Source organism: Lycium barbarum, chromosome 3, assembly GCF_019175385.1.
Source record: "Lycium barbarum isolate Lr01 chromosome 3, ASM1917538v2, whole genome shotgun sequence".
Lineage (NCBI taxonomy): Eukaryota > Viridiplantae > Streptophyta > Magnoliopsida > Solanales > Solanaceae > Lycium > Lycium barbarum.
Genome location: NC_083339.1, coordinates 1,876,300 through 1,897,942, shown reverse-complemented (window position 1 = coordinate 1,897,942; position 21,643 = coordinate 1,876,300). Strand labels below are relative to the sequence as shown.

Sequence of the window (21,643 nt, the reverse complement as noted above, 5' to 3'; positions counted from 1 at the left end):
TAGGTGGAATGTAGGGGTTAGAGCTCTTGTTGCCATAATTATAGTTATTGTAATTCCCTTGATTGGGATTACCCTGATCAGTTCTTCCATAATTATTTTCTTGGTAATTTTGTTGAGGCCTTTGCCATGGGTGATTACCGGGACCTTGGTAGTTTTGCCGTTGATAACCCCCTTGCGAGTTATTGACATAATTCGCATCCTCATATTGTGGCTGCCCCTCAAGATAAGTTTCGTCAGAAACTTGATACATTCCTGGAGCATGAGGTGGCATCTCATCGACAGCATTTACACATTTGGCCTCTTTCTCCATAAGCCTTTTGGATAATAAATCCACGGTGGTTTGCAATTGAGCGAACGCATGATCTCGCTCATGATTTTCTTTGGCCACCGCGGCCACAGAGGGACTACTATATGATAGGATTTCGCTATCACTCGAATGCCAGGCTTGATTATGGGTAGTAAGCTTGTCGAGCAACCGGGTGATGTTGACAAAGGATTTGTCCATGAAGCATCCCCCAGCTGCAGTGTTGACAGCTATTTGATTCATTGTATCTAGCCCCTTGTAGAACTTATCTGTGAGAATTGCATCTGGAAATCCATGAGTCGGAGATTGAGCTAGATAATATTTGAACCTCTCCCATGCAGCATATAGTTGTTCCCCTGGAAGTTGTTTAAACCCAAAAATCATATCCCGAAGCTCAGCCTTTTTGCTGGGTGGGAACCATTTTTTTAGAAAGATATTGGCCAGCTCATTCCAGGTATGAATAGTATTGCTCGGGAGCTTTTCATATCATTCCCTAGCTTGGCCAGCTAAGGAATATTTGAAAACCCGCAGTCGCAGTGCATCAGCAGGAACATCACCTTGAGATTGTTGGGAACATACATGCACGAAATTCTTTAGGTGTCGAAGTGGACAGTCCTCCGAAGAATTTCGGAAATAGCCTTCAAGTTTCAATAGCTGATAGATAGAACTATCAATTTTGAAATTAGCATTTCCTGTTCTCGGGGGAACTACAGCAGAAGCATAATCAGCTTCGTCGATGAATTCTGCAAATACATTCTCATCCTCCTCTTCTTCTGGTGCAGGATGGTTCACTTGGATCCCCCCTTGGTTCCCTTGAGTGCGATGGGGTCTTCCAGCCATGTTCACCTGGTTCACTAAAACAGCAAACGAGGTGTGATGGAATAGAAAAAGTTTTAAAGAATAGTACACAATAATTAGTAATTTCTGAACCGTATTCCCCGGCAACGGCGCCAAAAATTGATACGTTCAAATTACACCTATTAATGGCGTAAAGCGGACGTTGTCAAATATAGTAACCCAACAAGGTTGGGGTCGAATCCCACAGGGAATATGGAGAGAAAAGAGTACTAATCGTATGCGATACCGGTCTTTAAATGCTTTAATCCTATTCCGGATAGTTTGAATTGATTTTTGAATAATGTAATTTAATACTTTGACTTAAAATGTAATTAATGTGAGAGAGAGAGAGACTAAGGTTGTGTTCCCCAATTTGATTAGATATTATGCTTCAGGTTTCAAGGTGATATACTTCTAATGGTTGTTCTATGAATATGCACTTGGTCTCTTAAAGACTTCTTAATGTTTCTCAACAGTTAAGCAGTATTTCCTCTTTATGATTCTTCCGAATATAAAAGAGTTACAATCGAAGAGCGACCAATAATGCCAATTTAGACTTATTCTTATTCCTAAGTTAATCTATTAAACGAGGGTTAACGCCTCGAGTCATTGTTATTCAATCTTACCAATATTGACTCTCTTTCCCAAGAAAAGTCAATATAATGGCTTCGGCTAATGCTTGCAATCATTACCCAACGTTACAACTCAAAGATAGAATAAATAACAACAACCATTATGCATATATCATAAATAGAAACCCATTCACATAATACCCATCATGGGATTCACAACCTTAGAATTGAAATTAGCTACTCATAATGTTTCTTGACAGAAAAAGCTTAAAGATTAACATAATACACTTACAATACTAATACAAGATGGAATGACAGTGAAGTTGTTGCCTTAAATGCTCCAACCACTTCAAGATTAAAAACCTAGGGTTTATGCCTCTAAAATAAAATCTGAATTATGAATTAAAACCCTACATTATGTATTTATAGAGCCAAAAATCGCGCCAAGTTTCTGGACAAAAATGCCCTTACGCCGCATTGTTACGGACCGTAACTCAGGTTACGGTCCGTCCTTCATTTCGTCATTTGACCACTTTGACGTTACGGCCACCATGCGACGGACCGTACCCTGTGTTACGGTCCGTCCTTCTGAAGCGTAAGTGGTGACAATTACTTGGCAACTCTCTGGAATTTTGGATGATGTTACGGTGAAGGGTTACGGACCGTAACACTAAACCGTAACACTGAAGGTTTTATTGAAACTCTCTGGAAATTTAGCTCATGTTACGGTGACATGTTACGGACCGTAACACTCCACCGTAACACTGATGGTTTCAATGAAAACTTTCTGGAAATTCAGGCCCTGTTACGGTTCAAAGGTACGGACCGTAACATGAGTTACGGAGCGTCGCTTAGCTCCAATTTGTCCGTTTTTTCAGCATTACTTCTCATTTCCGATCCTTAGTTAATCAACCCTATAAAACACAAAAATAACATAAGAAGCAATGTAAAAACACTTAAAATCAAGCAATATGTCTAGTTACAAAGGCATAAAATGTGCTAAAATTCACGGCACATCAATCCTACCTTAAGTAAAATCTTTGTTAATTACTTATGTTTGCTAGCATATACAACATAAAATTACAGGAGAAAATACTTTAAAAATAAACTTAAGTTTAACCGGTCGAACAAAAATTTTAAATAGCAAATGAGAAATAGAAAATAACATCAATAAATAATAAATAATATTATAAGAATAATGTATAAATAATAATTACTCCTATATTAAAATAGAATTTGAATAACAAGATACTTCTTTAGTGTCTATAACAAATTCTTAAATAAAATTATAATTTGAAATAAGTTTAATAACATTTCCACAAAAAAGAAATTACTACTTAATATAAGAGCCGATCGGCTCTTTTGGTCGTCTTCACAAGGACTAAATCGGAATTACAGTGATTGATTTGAATTATCTTATGAATTACACGTGGCTGCTATTGTAATTAGTTTTGTTGTCATCATTCATTTTGTGAGTACCACTCTTGGGTGGGCTTTTGTTATGGGCCCTTTATCAGGTTTCTTTCTATTTTCCCAATACTCCTTCCGTCCTAATTTATGTGGTATCTTTCGAATTTTGAGATTCAAACGATTTTTTTGTTGATCATATTTTTTCATATATCCTTTTAAATATTTTAAATTATAAATTATTATGATTTATATTACTTTTTACGTAGTTTTCAAATATGTAAATTTTATTTTTAAAAAACTTAAAAATTTCATGTCCGAATTTACGGTCAAACTAAAAAGATTTAGTTTTTACTGTTTTTATATTCAGAATTTGGGGCCGGGCTTAGTACGGGCCTCCCATAACTAGTCAAATATCTATGAGTGTGGTTTGTGGGTCTATCATCTTTTATAAGACATTATCATTTAATAGTGGCAAGTAAAAAACCCCTAAAGTTCTTAAAAATTACCAAAATGTGAGAAACTTACAAAGTCATAACAACTTCAATTAGGGGTAAAAGAGACCAAAAAACTCATGTGAGGAGTACAAAAAATAAGGATTCTTCCTTATATATAGTAGTAATGTATAGTCCGGGATACTTGTTTTGGCGTAGTCCCCACACGTGTTTTTCGTTTGTGTAGTAGCAATGTATTCACTTAATTCATAGGTTGTCTTTCTTCAAGCACAAGTTTTCGAAGTGTTTGCTCCCTGCAACTTTGTTCCATACATACATGTCTATCACATTAAATCCCCCCTGTTGTTCTAGGTAAGCACACTGTATTTCATGCTAGAAGTGTTTTTTTTTGGATAGACTAGCAGGCTCATTCCACATAAAACATCAACAAGTAGCTTCAATTATCTTCATAATCTTCTTTGAAATGATGAAAATTTGAGCTCAATAAATTAGAATAGCAAATAGTATGCTTTTAATCAACATTAATGCGCCAGCATAGTACAAGAATTTTGAGGACCATGAGATGATCTTGCCTAGCATTTTTCAAGTAAGGGCTGTCATTGGGTAATTGAAACTCTTTTAATGCTAAGTGGCACACCTAAATATCTAACAGATAAGTGAGGGATGGCTAAGTGGTTAAGCACCTCCACCCACGACCGGTAGGTCCTAGGTTCGAGTCACACTGGAGGGGAAGTATGGAAACACTATAAATCCTCCTAAAAATGGGAGGGGAAAAAAAAATAAAAAAAATAAAAAAAAAATCTAACAGATAGTGTACCACGAGGGATACCCAAGTATAACTTCCTTTTCAGTAAGGGGGAACCCCACCAAAGAATATAACACTCTTGGACTTATTGACATTCAATCCAGAGGTTAGAGAGAAATCCTGTAAGCAGTTATATAGTAGTTGAATAGAACATATGTCATCCCTGCAAATACACTCTTCATTTATTATTTCTTAAAGCGAATGCAAAATCAATTGTGAACAAGTAATTAAGAGTGAACAGAGGGAGTAACAATTGTTATACTTTGTATAAAAAAGTTAAAGTTGTTAGTAATCTGTATCTGGAAAAACCAATTTAAACAGAATCTGGAAAAAAATTCAGAAACATAAAAAACCAGAAGAACAATATATGAAAAATATTTGTAGGAATTAAATCGAGCCCACTGAATGCACAGTGTATCCTTAAGGAAATTATTCCCGTCAATGTACCCGAGGTTGTATGGAATATATCCTTCTAGGATAGAACGATTTACTCACCGTAGTAGCAGTACTGCAAACTTTGGTGACAACGAACCACTCAAAGGCTGTAAAATCACACGAGAATTTTATGAAATGTAGAAGAAGAAGATTAAAGAATTCAGAAATTTCGTAAGGAAAAAATCTGAGGACAAATGACTGGCGAGAAAATTAATTAAATAATTAAAACTAAATAAATTTGGTCCAGAAAGATTATCAATCAATCAGATCATTTGACCGAATCGGAATCCGAGCCGAGCGACGACGACAGCGCGAGGGGAGGTCCTCTTCTCAACTCTTTATGAGCTAGAAGATGTGCTTCTCTATATAACACAAGAACTTTCCTTTCCACTACCAATGTGGTAGAAATGTTTCTTCCGTAAAGCAATAAATGAACAATTCAAAATTTTCATTTTCCCTCCACATTTTCTTCCCCCATTTCCCATTCATAACACATTAATGCCCAACAATAGTTGATAATATACATAATCGTGTCAAATGGGTGTTAAAAAATCAACTTAACTGATCGAACTGTGTCGTACCAAAACCGATTATTATGTGTCTTAATAAAATTGTAAATTTCTTCATAAATTTATAACGATACCGAATAATTAGGTAATCAGAAAAAATACGAAACCTTAACGAATAAATTAATATGTGTAAAATATATTTTTTATATTAAATTTTAAAATAATGAAACGTTAAATTTTGTGCCTTGGCCTTTGGGTGATGAAAACGGCTACAAGCCATAGTGAAAGTCTCAACTCTAAAACTTATTATGCTATTGATATTGAAACTAAATTAGTTTTAGCATCTTGAGTTGTAAGCTACAAGGTATATTCCAATGTTTTTGAGCAGTAAGTTACAAGGTATTAGGTGTCTTTCCTCTCGTATGATTTAAATTTTTCTTATCGGGTACTCAATTTTAGTAGTTTTTTATTCCCATCTTGATTAACTTTTTTTCCGCTCGCCTTATCTAGATTAGTTTCACGAGGCTCGTGCTAAGGCCAAGCCCAAACTCAAGATATAAAAGTAGTAATAGTTTAACCAATGAAGTATATACTATGCATCATTATATTTTTTCACTACATAATTAATATAATTTAGTACCCTTGGTAAGTTTTCATAATTATTTCATATGTTTCAATTTGTTTGTACTTTACTCTGTGTGAAAAAGATACCTATTTTTATTTGGCAACTCTTTAATTACAATTTTTCACATTGCATTTGTAACACCACAAGATTAAAGGACATTTTGATACATTATAATATCTATAATTTAAGATCATAGTATTCAAAAGTTTCTTTTTTTACTTTCTTAAACTTCGTGTCAAAGTTAAAATTAGATAAACAAATTAAAAAGGAGAAAGCATTAAAGTTTCTCAGTCACCTAATTAGATAACCTTAAAAAAAAAAATTATGTATGAAGAAGGAAGTCTAGCATGAAAATTAGCAAATTCCAAAGGGACAAAAATGAATTGACAGTCTGTAAGTAACATTTAAATTATATAATATAATTACAACTCGGTTAAATCATAAATAAAAAATATTGATATTTTTACGAATTTGTGAGCATTTAATTTCTCTATTTATGGATATAAATAATTATTTCTTTTGGTATTTATTAAGTTTCAATTTCACTCATGATATTTCACGTGATAGCAAGAGATTATTCTAGTTAAATGTGGTAATTTAAGCTTAGTTTTAGATTAAATTAAGGGAGAAAACCAAATTCATTAAATGAATCTCAAGAATTAATGTAATTCTCTATTATGCTTAAAATGTTAATTCTCACTGCAATTTATTGTACTTTTTGCATAGTTTTAAAATATTGGTCTAATTTAATTTAGCTTTGAGTTTTAGTTAAATTTACTTTCGCGAAACGAAAAGTACCACATAAATTAAAACAGAAGAGAATAATTAGTAAAAACTAATAAATGCTCCAGTTGGAAAAAAAAAATGTGGCTCCAAAGTTGCCTAAATTTTATCAAAAATGTAACTAATAAACCCCTAGGTCAATATTATATAGAGTTTTTAGCTTGTTCACACCCCTTAGGAAATCATTTGCTCCTAGAAAGTAAGAATTATTTTCATTAAATTGCCCTTAATTAAATAGTATCAATTTAATACAATTTCTTGGTAATTCACACTTCCAAACAAGGGTAAATTTGAATAAGAAAAAAACTACTTCTTCTGTCCCAATTTATGTTGCACAGTTCAGATTTCGAGAGTCAGACAATTTACTTTTGATTGTGAATTGGCCATGAAATTTTTAAGCTTTTTGAAATAAAATTTACAAATTTAAAAACTATATAAAAAGTACTATAAATCACAATAATTGATAATTAAGAATATTTAAAAGAGATATGAAAAAATTACGGTCAAAGAAAGACTTGTTTAAATCTCAAAATTTGAAAGGTGCCTGTCCAAAAAGAGTATCTCTTTCTATATTTAGTAAGTTGACATTATAAACATCCTGCATTGCAAGTTTGTATCCAGAAAATTTAAAGGACATTTAAGTACATTGTACACATCTTTAATTTATGACCACAATATTCAAAAATCTCCTTTATTTCTTAAACTCTATACTTAGTTAAACTAAGATACTTAAATCGGGACAAAAAAGTAAAATATTATTTATTTTAAACTAAATAATAAAACTAAAAATAGCCACAAAAAATGGACATGAAGGAGAAAGGAGCCATAAAGATTCACAGGAACTTACTAAAATATCTAGAGGGTATACACTAAATACAAAGCTCAAGTAAGGGATAAACTTGAGGAAAAAAACAATGAGTGCAAAAATGAAAAAGAAAGCAGCCACGTGTAGAAGCTTGGTGGATTGTATTGGCATTGTGAGGACGACAAAGTTGGAGATTTTGCTTTACTTTACTTTACTTTACTACTATTACTATTAAGAAGAGTTAGTCCAATTCACTTTCTTGTCGTCCGTTTAATTAAAAAAACAATTGTGGGACTCATATTGTGGGCCTCATATATATTAAACAATAACTAATATTAAGAAGAATTAATCCAACTCACTTTCTCGTCGTCCGTTTAATAAAAAAAAATTGTACGCCCCATATATATTAAATAACAATTAATATTTAAAAAAATGTGGGCCCCATAATTCTAATATATACACTCTTCTTAATAGTAGTAATATATATCCGTTCCAATTTAATAAAAAAAAATTTGTGGGCCCCATATATATTAAACAACACCTAATGTTAAAAAAATAGTGTAAATTAATAATGTAAAAAAAAATAAATGTCACCCATATTAAAAAACCAAACAATATTCATGTAATTTCCAAAATATCTTATTAAGTCAATAATGATGGGTTCATTGCCACGTGCGTATTCATAGCAAACACTAATATAATAAAGTTTTAAATACGGAACACAAATTACAATGTTATATTAATCGTGTTTTGAACATAGTATCCCATATTGACAAAATCAAGCAATATATAAAATAAAAAAAATGAATCCCATATTAAAAAAACAAACAATGTCAAAAAAAAAGTGCAAAAAAAAATTGTGGGCCCTATAATTCTAATATATATATATATATATATATATGTGTGCATAAAAATATTGTAAATTAATAATGTCAAAAAAAAGTGCACCCCATATTATATATATATATATATGCATAAAAATAGTGCAAATTAATAATGTAAAAAAAAAAGTGCACCCCATATTAAATATATATATATATGCATAAAAATAGTGCAAATTAATAATGTTAAAAAAAAAGTGCACCCCATATTAAAAAATCAAACAATATTCATGTAATTTTCAAAGTATCTCATTAAGTCAATAATGATGGATTCATTGCCACGTGCATATTCGTAGCAAACACTAATATAATAAAGTTTTAAATACGGAGCACAAACTACAATATTTTATTAATCGTGTTTTGAACATAGTATCCTATATTGACAAAATCAAGCAATATATAAAATAAAATAAAATAAAAAGTGAATCCCATATTAAAAAAATAAACAATGTCAAAAAAAAAAGTGCAGACATTGTATTCGTAGCAAACACTAATATAATAAAGTTTTAGATACGGAGCACAAATTACAATGTTATATCAATCGTCTTTTTTAAAAATAGTATATATATATATATATATATATTATATGCATAAAAATAGTGCAAACTAATAATGTCCAAAAGGGTGAGCCCCATACTAAACAACACCAAGCAATATAAAAAATTAAAAAAAAAAACTATATAAAGCATGGGTTTAGACCCATGCTTCGTCGTCCGTTGTCCCTTAAAAAAAAAGGGCGGGCCCCATACTAAATAACACCGACCAATAAAAAAAAGGAAGAAAAAAAAGTGGAACTCACCATCTCCAAACTCATGGGAAAAAAAAAGTGGACCCTATATTATCAAAATCAAGCAATATAAAAAAAAAAGGTGAACCCCATATTAAAAAAATATAATGTTAAAAAAAGTGTTGGGTTTATATTCGTAGCAAACACTAATATAATAAGGTTTTAGATACGGAACACAAACTACAATGTTATATTAATCGTGTTTTGAACATAGTATATGTATATATATTATATGCATAAAAATAGTACAAACTAATAATATAAAAAAAAAAAAAAAGTGCACCCCATAAAGGGTGAACCTCATACTAAACAACATCAAACAAATATAAAAAAATATATAAAAAAAAAATAACTCACCATCTCCAAACTCATGGGAAAAAAAAAGTGGACCCTATATTATCAAAATCAAGCAATATAAAAAAAAAAGTGAACCCCATATTAAAAAAATATAATGTTAAAAAAAAGTGTTGGCTTTGTATTCGTAGTAAATACTAATATAATAAGGTTTTAGATACGGAGCACAAATTACAATGTTATATTAATCGTGTTTTGAACATAGTATATGTATATATATTATATGCATAAAAATAGTACAAACTAATAATATATATAAAAAAAAAAAGTGGAACCCACCATCTCCAAACTCACTATAAGAAAAGTGGATCCCATATTAACAAAATCAAGCAATATAAAAAAAAAAAAGTGAACCCCATATTAAAAAAAAAAATGTAAAAAAAAAGGTGCAAACTTTGTATTCGTAGTAAACACTAATATACTAAAGTTTTAAATACGGAGTACAAACTACAATGTTATATTAATCATGTTTTGAACATAATATATATATATATATATATATATATATATATATATATATATATATAGTGCAAAATAATAATGTCAAAAAAAAAACGCACTCCATATTAAAAAATCAAACAATATTCATGTAATTTCCAAAGTATTTCATTAAGTCAATAATGATGGATTCATTGCCACGTGCGTATCAATCCATTAGTGACAGCAAATGAAATTGCTTTTCTTCAAAAAGTTAAGTAGTCAAACCATATAGTTTTCTTTCTTTTTTTATATTAGCCTGAGATCTAATCTAGATATTAAACTGTTGTATTTGTTATTCCGCCATGTTATTTATTTGTTATGTTCACTAAAATAAATATACTTAAAATATTTATATTTTAAAATAAGATAGAATTTAATTACTTTTATTTTTATTTTTATTCTCTTTAAAAAATATTAATAAATTTGCTGATTTTGTATTCATAGCAAACATTAATACAATAAAATTTTAGATACGGAGCACAAACTATATTGTTATATTAATAGTGTTTTAAACATAATATATACTCTCTCTCTCTCTCTCTATATATATATATATAATTACTATTTAAAGACAATTACATACACATAAATGCACTATAATCTAAAGTGTTGGGCCCGTCTAGTTCATTTATATATAGTACTAATTTTTTCGTCTTAGTTTAATCTTATTTTAATAATTACAAAAGCATCAAAACCCAATCTGTAACCCGACTTGACCCGCCACGTTGTTTGACCCGACACATTCAACAGAAAAAACTAGACGGCCTGCAAATGCACAGTATTACGAAAAATGGCCGCTTATGTTTTTAACTTTTCATCTACCTTCTCATTTCTCCATTCATCTACCTTCTCACTTCATTTGTTACAAAGCAAACCATCATAATTTAGTAATTACAAAAGCACCCAAACCCAATTTATAAGAAGAAATTGTACAATTTTCCCTTCAAATGGACTGATCTTTACATTTAGCCCTCCACATAGACTGGTCTTTAAATTTTGCCCTTCAAATCAAAATTATACCTAGCTGACATAAGTTCTTTAACCGCATATACATAATTTGTGAGATATTATGATTCGAAAATATAAACTTATGGCATGCGAAAAAATTATTTGCCTTGAGGGGTAAAAAATAGGGATAATTTCAATAATATACAATCCAACATAAAAAATATTGCATCCACAGAGTCATATTTTAATTTACATCCGCATAGCCAACTTTATTTTTTTTGCAACAGTATTTATACGCACGATGTACAACATTATACACTTAGGGGTCGTTTGGTTGTAAACAAGTAATCCCAGGATTACTATCCTGAGATTAATTATCCTGGAATTAGTTATTCTACTCTCCCACATGAATAAAAAAAAAACACTACAATCCCGGAAGAATTAGTTATACCACGATTCTATCCCAACCAAACGTGGAATAAACTCATCTCAAATTTAATCTGAGATTTATTTATCCCTTATCCCTTGTACCAAGCGAACCCTTACCATAGACAATATATAGACCTTGTGTAAAAGTGTATAATAATGTATAGAAGAGTCATTTCTAATGATTTTTTCTCCAAATAGACATTAGTGTACCAACACAAAATAGGGACAAAAGTGCAAATGACCCAATTCATAACGCAACATTATAACCCGACACGTCGTTTGACCCGACCCGTTTAACAAAAAAAACTGCAGCTGGCCTGCAAATGCTACAGTATTAGGAAATGAACTTTATGCGTTATTCTTATACTTTCATCAACCCTTTCATTTCAGCCAGTTTTCTAATAATTCTTCACTTACTCTCCCTTCAAGGAATTCCACAAGTACTCTAAAAACTCCTTGTTTTTACATTCCAAAGCTCTTCGATTTTTTTTTTTCTCTCTCTACATTCGAGAAAGTTCTAGGGTTTCTTCTTCAAAAAATGAATTATCTTATATTAAGGCGGTGATCGCCGCTAATTATTAATTATCTCAAAGATCGCACATTGATTCATCATCATCATGTTCGAAGCACATGTAATTAACACTCTCATTTTCTCACTTCAGTTTACTTTTTGTTTAAAATTTGTACTCTATTTATTCCTCGTTAATTGAATTGTTTTCACTGATTAAGGTTTTGGAAATCATGAGGCGAATTACTTTCATTCTGTGTGTGTGTTATGAATTGTTCAAAGTTTGTACTGTATTTATTCCTTGTTAATTGAATTGTTTATAGAGTTATAGTTTTTCATTTGTGTTATATGCTTCTTAGTTTACACCTCATTTTACCTGTTCTATGTGTTGTTTAAAATTGCTCAAAGTTTGTACTGTATTTATTGATCGTTAATTGAATTAGTTTTATCATCATGTTCAAAGCGCCTGTAAACAAACTTTCATTCTCACCTTTTTTTTTTTTTGTGTGTGTGTTATGAATTGTTCAAAGTTCGTACTGTATTTATTCCTTGTTAATTGAATTGTTTTAATTACCAATGATTCATCAACATGTTCGAAGCACATGTGAACAAACTCTCATTTTCTCACTTCATATTTTTTTTTGTGTGTTATGAATTGTTCAAAGTTTGTGCTGTAGTTATTCCTCATAAATTGACTTGTTTTTAAAGTTATACTCCCTCCGTTCACTTGTACTTGTCACGTTTTGCTTCTTGATAGTCAAACTACATGAACTTTGACCAACAAATGTATTTTTTGTTTTTCATCATATTAATATGAGAAGAATTGCAATTTATAGTATTTTTCGTATAGTTTTTGAACATCTAAATTTGAATTTAAAAAAATGAATTAATCTAATTCAATTTAGCTCCGAAGATTAGTCAAATTGACTTCTGAGTAGCGAATGCAAGGAGTAGTTTTTTCACCGATTAAGGTTTGGAAATCATGAGCGAATTAGTTTCAGCCTATTTTTCGAGTATGCATTCGAAGTAGTGGATTTTTCTTAATGCCAGTCATTGGTCTACTATTTACTTATAGCTGTTGTGTTATGCGCTTTTAGTTTACACCTCACTTTACTTTTTCTTATGTGTTGTTTAAATTGTCCAAAGTTTATAATTAACTGTACAATAACAATTTTAGTGTGTAAATAATCTATTTAAACAGAAGGAAATTCATTTTAGTTCCTTATCTTTAGTATAGGGCACATTGTGATGGAACTAGCATACACTCTTTTGTACTTACTATTGTTTGTACTATTTGCATCTACTTGATGTCTTTAGTGTAATCACTTCATAAAAAAATTTATGCTTTCTAGTAAATTGTATTTGATAGAATCAAGGGAAAAGTTAAGTATAATGTCATGTTTAATTAGTCGTTACTATTTTTTTCCACTTTTTCTTTTGTATTAGCTTTCGAGCAATAATATGTACATGGTGTACCCATTCAAAAGATAGTTCCCTTTCAAAAATAATATGTACATGATGTAGGTTCTGCATTTGCTTCGAAGATATCTTGGTGAATATGTCCATGGATTGTCGGCAGAGGCATTGAGAATCAGCGTATGGAAAGGTATATTCATATTTTCTATTTCCTGTTTGGTATTTAAGTTTCCAATTCAATTTGCTCATTCATGTTATATTAGATTGTAGCTGAAAGGCTGGTAATTCTTTCCTTCTCTGATGAGATAAGTAGTTTATTGATTTGATGAGAAAAATTCAGTTAAGAGGCAGGTAGTTCTAATTTCCATGTGACAAGTGTATCATTCATCCACTATGGTCGACTCCACTTTAACCCTGGTCTCTGATTTATTCTTGAGCTTTAGTGATTAGATCTCAAAAGGCTAGTTCACTTATGCTTTTGATGTGTTGGAAACTCAATCCTTCTGTTTCGAGGTCATCCTGGTTGGTCTAGACTTAATATATCGTAATTTTCTAGAATCTACTTCATTGCAAAATAGCTACGAGGTTATGGTGGGATATCTTTAGATGGTTTGGCGTTTATTGGGCTATGCCAAGATCCGTGAAGGAGTTGATGTTTAGCTGGAAAAGTGGAGCTAGAAGAAGAAGGCACAAGGCTTGGAATGTTACTCTTGCGTTAATGTTGGTCATTTGGAAGGAGAGAAATAGGAGAGCTTTAGAAGGGATGGAGATGAGCTTTGCTCAATTGAGGAGTAGTCTCCGATTCCTTTTTTTCTTTTGGTGCACCCATGTAGTTCTTGTTTGTATAGAGGATTGGGCGTCTTTTGGAGAGACGCATATTTTGTAGGTTTCTCCTTTTTTGGTATATCTCTTGTATATAGCCAAGGTGGCATGTTTATTATTCAATGAAATCTTTTACTTGATCAAAAAAATAATTTATATTGTAATTCTCTAAACGTAGATTGGATCGTTTATTGACATCGAGGAACAAATGGTACACTCTTTTTTTGCAACATGTTTTCTCCGATGTTTTCCACTTCTATTTTCTGGATCCCTTAAAGGTAAAGAATATATATAGGACTCCCATTAACAATCGACAACGCTTCCTAAAATATCGCTTTTGACCCCACTCCCGCAGGACTGCACATTGCCCCAAATCCCCTTGCACCTCATTTCTACATTTATGAAACCTAGCTGCTAACAAGAACTCTCATTTCTTTACCTCCATAAACTCCAGTTTTCTTTCATATCATAATAGAAAAATCCCACCGCATTACCCAACCCGGGGGTAAACTAATATTTCACCCATATTTCTCCTCGCACACTCCTTATAATGCTATCCAACCTTCTATTTTGGTATCCTCAAGACAAACGATGTAAACTCTGCATTTTCTTAAACCTACCTTGATGATGTCCCCTTTGTTTTGTTCATTCACCCCTCTTACATTCCAAGATACGATCTTAACATCTATACACAACTTCTTTCCTTTCCCCATACAAATTCTGTTCCAGTTAGGCAGGATAATCCGGCGGAGCACCCCCTCCCCAACCTCTATCACTCAGCCCTCTTTCTACTTCTAGATCTCCTTTCGTACACTACAATCCTACTATTTCCCCCTCCTTTTTAATCCATTTATCTGCTCTTTGACCCAATTATAACTCTTTAAATGTCATGCAATAGCGGCAGGACTCTATCCTCCTTCCCTTCAAATGATACACCTAAAAAAGCTCCCAAAGCACAAACACTTCTTGCTCGCCTATACGGAAAGACTTCTTTTCCCTTCAACAATTTTTTTTTGAAACTGGTACTATTGTATCCCTCAAGATTAAGGATATGTTGGTAACTTCCAAAAATCAACAAGGAGTGTAAATGAAATAAAAACAGATTTACAAGGCTCCAAAAAATTCTACAAGATCTTGTACTTCCTCTATAAAACTCTTTACACCAAAAACAGAAAGTTAAAATTCCTTTTCACTAATTGTATGAATTGAATTTGTCTTCAAAACAACTACCATTCCTTTCTCTCCATACAGTCCAAGACTAAAGAACAGAGTCCAAGTTTGAGCTGTAAATTTGCAGTGAAGAAACAAGTGGTTATTGGTTTCCCCAGTTTCATGGCATAGAAAACACATGGACACAATTGGCATACCCTTTCTATGAAGTACTTCACAGGTGAGACAAGCTCTTTTAGACACCATGTGAAGCATTTCACCTTGGTTGGTAGGCCATCCAAATCCTTGGCCACCTTCTATTTTCTGCATTATTCTCTTTTTTATATATCTTATTGACTGAAAAAGCTCCATCCATAGTATGTCTCAATCTAATGGTATCTAGCTCAGTGGAGGTGCTGGTGAAGCCTTTAACATCCTTCAGTAGTGTTGCCACCTTCTGCACTTCCCAATCATTCAAATGTTTCCTAAAGGTAAGTTCCAACCTTGGGAGGTCCAGTGTACTGATAGTGACATAAGGATTGTTACATAAGACAAATGAATTAGGGAAAGAGTCCTTTAGAGGTACCTCACCAATCAAGACACCTTTATGCTACTATCTCCTTGCAATTTTGGCCATAAAGCTTTGATTGTCCTTTACACCCCCACTCAGTAAGAGTTAGTAACCTAATTTGAACATCAATGATTTGACTGACCAAATTTGTGTTGAATAACTTTCCTCCACAAAGCTTGTTCCTCCCCACTGAACCTCCATAGCCGCTTCATCAAAAGACATCTATTTTGTATCTTCAGGTTTCTAATGCCCAGGCCTCCCTGGTTCTTGCTCAGTTGTGTTTCCCAGTTAACTAGATTATAACCTCTGCCCTCTTTGTTACCTTCTAATAGAAAATCTTTTCTCAATATTTCTAGCTTCTTCATCACACTGGTAGGAACGGGAAAAAGAGACATCACATAAGTTGGGAGGGAGACCAAACAGAGTTTATCAATGTGATTATGCCCCCTAAGGATCGGTACCGAGCCTTCCACTGTGTTAATTTCATCTCATTCTTTTCCACAGTGCCATCCCAAATCTCCACTGCCTTGTATCTACTTGCTAGGGGCATGCCAAGATAGACAGTTGACAATTTGTCCACCCAACAACCTAGAATATTAGCTAAGGTCTGAATGTGTGCTACTTCTTTTGTGAGGAGTAAATTGCTTTTTCTCTCGTTTACCCCCAAACCAGAAGAAGCTTCAAAGACCGCTTCGACAATTTCTAAAGGCACGACACTCTACTCCATGATTGAATTTTGGCACTTATCGACACAACCATCAACCTTGGAAAAATTCTCTTCAACCGTCAGTAATTGGGTTTTTGATTTGCTGCTTCGTACATTACTAGCTTGTTGGGTGTTGGCATCGGATACATGGTCTTTTAGAGTTTTGAGTGCTTACCCAAATCTAGAACAATCCTTAACCCTAAGGTATCCTATAAAATATTTTATATTCTTAACATGTATAGAATTTCATGTCAAAAAGAGATGCTAATCCAACAATAATGGAGTATACAAGAGGGGGGGGGGGGAATGCTTTGGGATTTGAGATTTAGGAGGAACATGCAAGATTAAGGGGTGGGGAATTTCAAAATTTGGTCGAGTTTCTTCTCAAACAAAGAACTTCATAGGATGGCCAAGATGTATGGATAGTAATCAGGGAATACAGAACACAAGAACTAGAATAAAAAAATGTGATTTATTGGTAATAGATCGTGCAAGAATCTTAAACACAATTGCACCAATTAAGATGTCCGTATGGATAGGACAAGACTCCAGAATATGGTAGTTTAAATCTGAAATTGCATATCCAACTAACTAGTCCTAATTACATATTTATAAATAATACAATAGGATAAGATTAACATCAGACAACTATAAACTAGGGATAATAAATTGCTGGAGTAGTTTCAGGAAGCAGTTGGTTGACAGTTTCTCCAGGTGTACACTTCAAAAACTGCAGAAGTTGCACTTCATTAAGACTCTTCAATTCTTTATCCTTATGTCGATATTTTCTCCTAGAGTAAGTCTCAAGAGGTGGCTCAGTATCAATGCACCCCCGCTGAAAAGATGCCTTGTCCTCAAGGCAGAAAAAAGGAATTGAACAACAAGCAAGTCATAGTCTTCGCAGCTAGCCTCTTCAACAGGTCGAAGACGCCATTGAATAAGTAATTCCAGAGTTGGCACTTCCAATTCTTTCACCTAACGATGCGATAAAACTTTTTCAGGTTCCATCATGAATTCCAATTCACTTGATAGTGGTAAGGTGGAGGGGACGCAATATCTGAACAACTACGAGCAGGACGAAGCAACGAGACGTGAAAAATAGGATGTACCTTGGATGTTTGAGGTAGCTGCAATTCATAAGCAATAGGACCAACTTTGCGAACAATTTTGTATGGGCCAAAATATCATGGAGAAAGCTTCTCATTAGGATGTTTGGCTAAACTCTTCTGTCGTTAAGGTCGTAAACAAAGAAAGACAGCATCACCCACATTAAAAAATAAGTCCCACTGCTTGGAGTCAGCTTGAGATTTCATTTTGGATTGAGCCTTCATGAGATTGGAGCGTGGGGCTATTAACATTTGTTCTCGTTCCACGAGTTGCTATTCAAGTTCACCGATTTTAGTTTCTCCGTGGACAAAGGGATGCGAGAGTAGTGGTTCCCTCCCACACACAATCTGGAAATAAGTCATATTGGCTGAAGAATAGTAGCCACGGTTGAAAGAGTATTCAACCCGAGGTATATACTGAAGCCATGATTTTGGCTTGTCGTGAGCAAAACAACGCAAGTAAGTTTCAAGGCATCGATTGACCACCTCCGTTTGACCATCAGATTGGGGATGACATGAAGTACCCATACAGAGTGCAACTAAGGCGAAAAAGTTCCTTCCAAATGCACTTGTGAAAACAACATGACGATCCGAAGGAATAGAGCGAGGTAAACCATGCAACCTGACAGTCTCTTTACAGAAGACAACAGCCATCGTTTTAGCCTTAAAGGGATGAGATAAAGCAAGAAAATGGCTGTATTTGCTAAATTTGTCCACCACCACAAGAATAGTATCGAAGCCATTTGAAGGAGGAAGTCTAACAATGAAGTCTAGGGAGATATCCTCCCAAATTTTATTAGGAGCGGGCAAAGGCAGCAAGAGATCAGCAGGCGCTAACGTTTCATATTTATTTTGCTGGTGTATCAACCAATTCTAGACAAACAACTTAACATCATGCTTCAAATGAGGCCAGAAAAATTTGTCGATATCCTTTTGAGAGTTTTTATGTAACCTTCGCGCCCTTCTGTTGGAGAATCATGTGACTCCGCTAAAATCTTGGCTTTAAGCTCAGGATAATCAGGAATAACCCACCGAGATTTGTAGTAAATAGTTAGCAGACAATGAGAAATCGGGATGAGCCGACGGATTAGAGGACAGTTGATCCCGAATTTGCTTAGTGTGTGGATGATGAGCAACTTCAATTGCTTCTCTCAAATCATTGAAATCTAATGGAAAATGCATCACCAAAGTAAAAACATAAGCATGTTGAGGGCAGCAGGATAAGGCATCAGCTCTTTTGTTTTCACTTCCCGACTTATAGACAATAGTGAAATCAAATAGCGTTGCTGTTCAGCTTAAGAAAGATTTTTGGTTTTTTTGTAAAGCGGAATGCTCCTTTGACTCGATAATTGAAGTATAGCATTATGAAAACTCTTTAAGAACTTCCATAAATAACTTTATCAAGGATTTTGAGAAAACCCGACTTAGGCTGCAATGGTCGGTAGTGACAATAAAATGCCGGCCCAAGATATAGTGCTTCCATTTTTGAAGTGCAAGGACCAAAGCCAACAATTCGCGATCATAAGTAGATTTAATGCGATTAGAAAAGGAAAATCCCTTACTGAAATGGGCAACTGGATGGTACTGTTGTAGTAAAATAGCCCCTACTCCATCAGATGATGCATCACACTCAACTCAACTGTTGAGTGAAGTTGGGAAGAAGAAGCACCGGTGTTAATGTCAAGATCCTCCTAAGATTTTGGAAAACCTCTTCTACTTTTGCATTCCAGAAAAAACATCTTGCTTGGTCAATTCCGTTAAAGGACGAGCGATGATTCTATAGTTCTTAACAAAGCGCCGATAATAACCCGTGAGACCTAAGGATCCTCGGAGTTCTTTGACATTATTTGAAACAGGCTATTCCAACACTGCTAATATTTTTTCCGAATCCACGGCAACTCCATCTCGGGAAGTCACATGACCCGAAAAACCAACTTGGTGCTGTCCAAACAAACAATTTTTTGATTAGCGAAAAAAGAGTTGACAGAAACAAGATGTAGGGTTGTTTGAAGGTGGTGTTGGTGTGTTTTGAGGGTCGGGACTATAGATTAGAATATCGTCAAAGAACACTAGGGCGAGTTTTCTAAGGTATGGCATGAAAAGATCATTCATGGCAGCTGGAAACGTGGATGTTTCATTGGTGAGTTCAAAATCCATTACGAGAAACTCATAATGGCCTGAATGAGTACGAAAGACAGTTTATAGACATCATTAGGTTGGACACGGATTTGATGGTATCCTGAACGATGATCAATTTTTGAAAAAATTGTGGCTTTATGTAACTCATCTAGCAACTCATCAATATTGGGTATGGGATATTTGTCAGGAACAGTGATTTTGTTAACGCTACGGTAATCCACACAACCTCCAAGAATTATCTTTCTTTTTCACTAGCAGAACTGGGCTAGCAAAGGGGCTTGAACTAGGGTGACTAAAAATGGATTCTAATAAAGTAGCAACTTGGTTCTCAATTTCAGTCTTTTGGCCATATGGGTAACGATAAGGTTTGATGTTTGGAGGTTTAGAATTTGGTAACAGAGGAATAGCATGGGAATGTGGTCTAAGTGGTGGAATGGTTCAGAAAACACAAACTGAAATTCATCTAAAAGTGTTTGGATTAGATTACCTTGATAACATGTTAAAAGATTGAAGGGAAGCCGTGGCGGAATTTCTCGATCTCACCCCTTGCAGTTTGTAATGTTTCCCTTGCTAATTGAAAATTATGAACATATCCTTCCAGTTAAGTTTGAATAGTATTGAGAGAAGCTAACCATTTGATACCAAAAACCAAATCACCTGTCTAATGGCAAAAGGGTAGTAATCCTGAGTGATGGTGGACCCTGGCAATTGAATTTGAAAATTCCGACAAACTTTATTGCAGCGTATGATGTCCCAATTCCCGATTTACACACCAGTTGGAACTATTTTTACTGGAAGTTTATGCTCCTCTACAATGGATTCAGCCACAAAATTATGTGTGGAACTATTATTAAAACCATTTTATGGTTGATTTCACCCTGAAGCTTCATTGTAGCACCCACTGTCTATCCCAAAATGGTATGGAATGAAAATTTCAGCAATATCAGTTTCTTGAGGCTCGCCCATGTCTGTTGTATTGACCTCGTCAACATCTTTCAATTGATTTCCTCCTGTAAGCTTCATGAGAGGTAGTTTCGTAGATTTGCATCTATGACCGAGTGCAAATTTCTCATGGCAACAATAACAAAGTCCATGTGCCATATTTCTCCTCTCTGTATCCCATGTTCGCGTTTGAAGAGGTTGATAACCGTCTGGGATTGAAGACACATTGCTGAGTGAATTTTGATGTGTAGAGGAAGAAGTAGCATTGTTCTGCTTGTTCTTAATAAAGTGCGATGGGTTTTATGTAGTGGGTCTGCTGGTTGGGGTCGAATGAGCTCTATATTGCTGCGAGTTGGGCCTAATTTATTTTCAAATTCAAGCGCTAAACTTACAGCCATATAAACTGTTCAGGGCTTGTGAATCCTGACATCAGATTTAAGATCCTCTTTCAACCCATTCAGGAACACACCTAAGAGCTAAGTTGCTCGGACTCGGGTGCGGGTGTCCGACTGGTGCAGTTCTAGAGGTCGGATCTTTCATGATCTAAATCTTAAGATTCGGGGGGTACGGATCCAGGTATGGATACGGGTGCTGGGATTCAACTAAAAATAATTCAAATATCTAAATATAAAGTTATAATAAATATGCCCAAATTATAGTGGATTGTTTAGAAGGAAAAGAATGCACGAATTTTGAGAGCAAGTTTGAATGTGTAATTATTATTAAGTATAGATGCATCTCCTTAATTTTTTTGGTGTGACAGGGCTATTGCAATGATGTAGAGGTGTAACATGGCCATTGCAATAGCCCTAGCTTTTGTTTTGATTTCAGAAATCATTGTCTGTCTCAAATTTCTCTATCGATTTTG

General features: G+C 33.9%; 1 protein-coding gene and 1 non-coding gene across 3 annotated transcripts in view; both read left to right on the top strand.

Moving 5' to 3' along the window:
* The first annotated feature begins 593 nt into the window (after positions 1 to 593).
* LOC132634500 (small nucleolar RNA R71) lies at positions 594 to 700 on the top strand. Its single transcript, XR_009580219.1, has one exon. It is a non-coding gene; the product is annotated as a small nucleolar RNA R71 (small nucleolar RNA).
* Positions 701 to 11,790: 11,090 nt separating this feature from the next.
* The window catches only part of LOC132629881 (uncharacterized), a 77,130-nt gene continuing 67,277 nt past the window's right edge, over positions 11,791 to 21,643 (top strand). Inside the window, exons 1-2 of one of the 2 annotated variants that reach the window (XM_060345285.1) lie at positions 11,791 to 12,048; positions 13,449 to 13,530. In XM_060345285.1, coding sequence (XP_060201268.1) covers positions 12,034 to 12,048; positions 13,449 to 13,530 — 97 coding nt within the window. In that variant the 5' untranslated portion in view covers positions 11,791 to 12,033. Of the gene's footprint in view, positions 12,049 to 12,513; positions 12,529 to 13,448; positions 13,531 to 21,643 lie in introns of those variants that run through there. The other variant, XM_060345286.1, reaches the window with a different exon arrangement.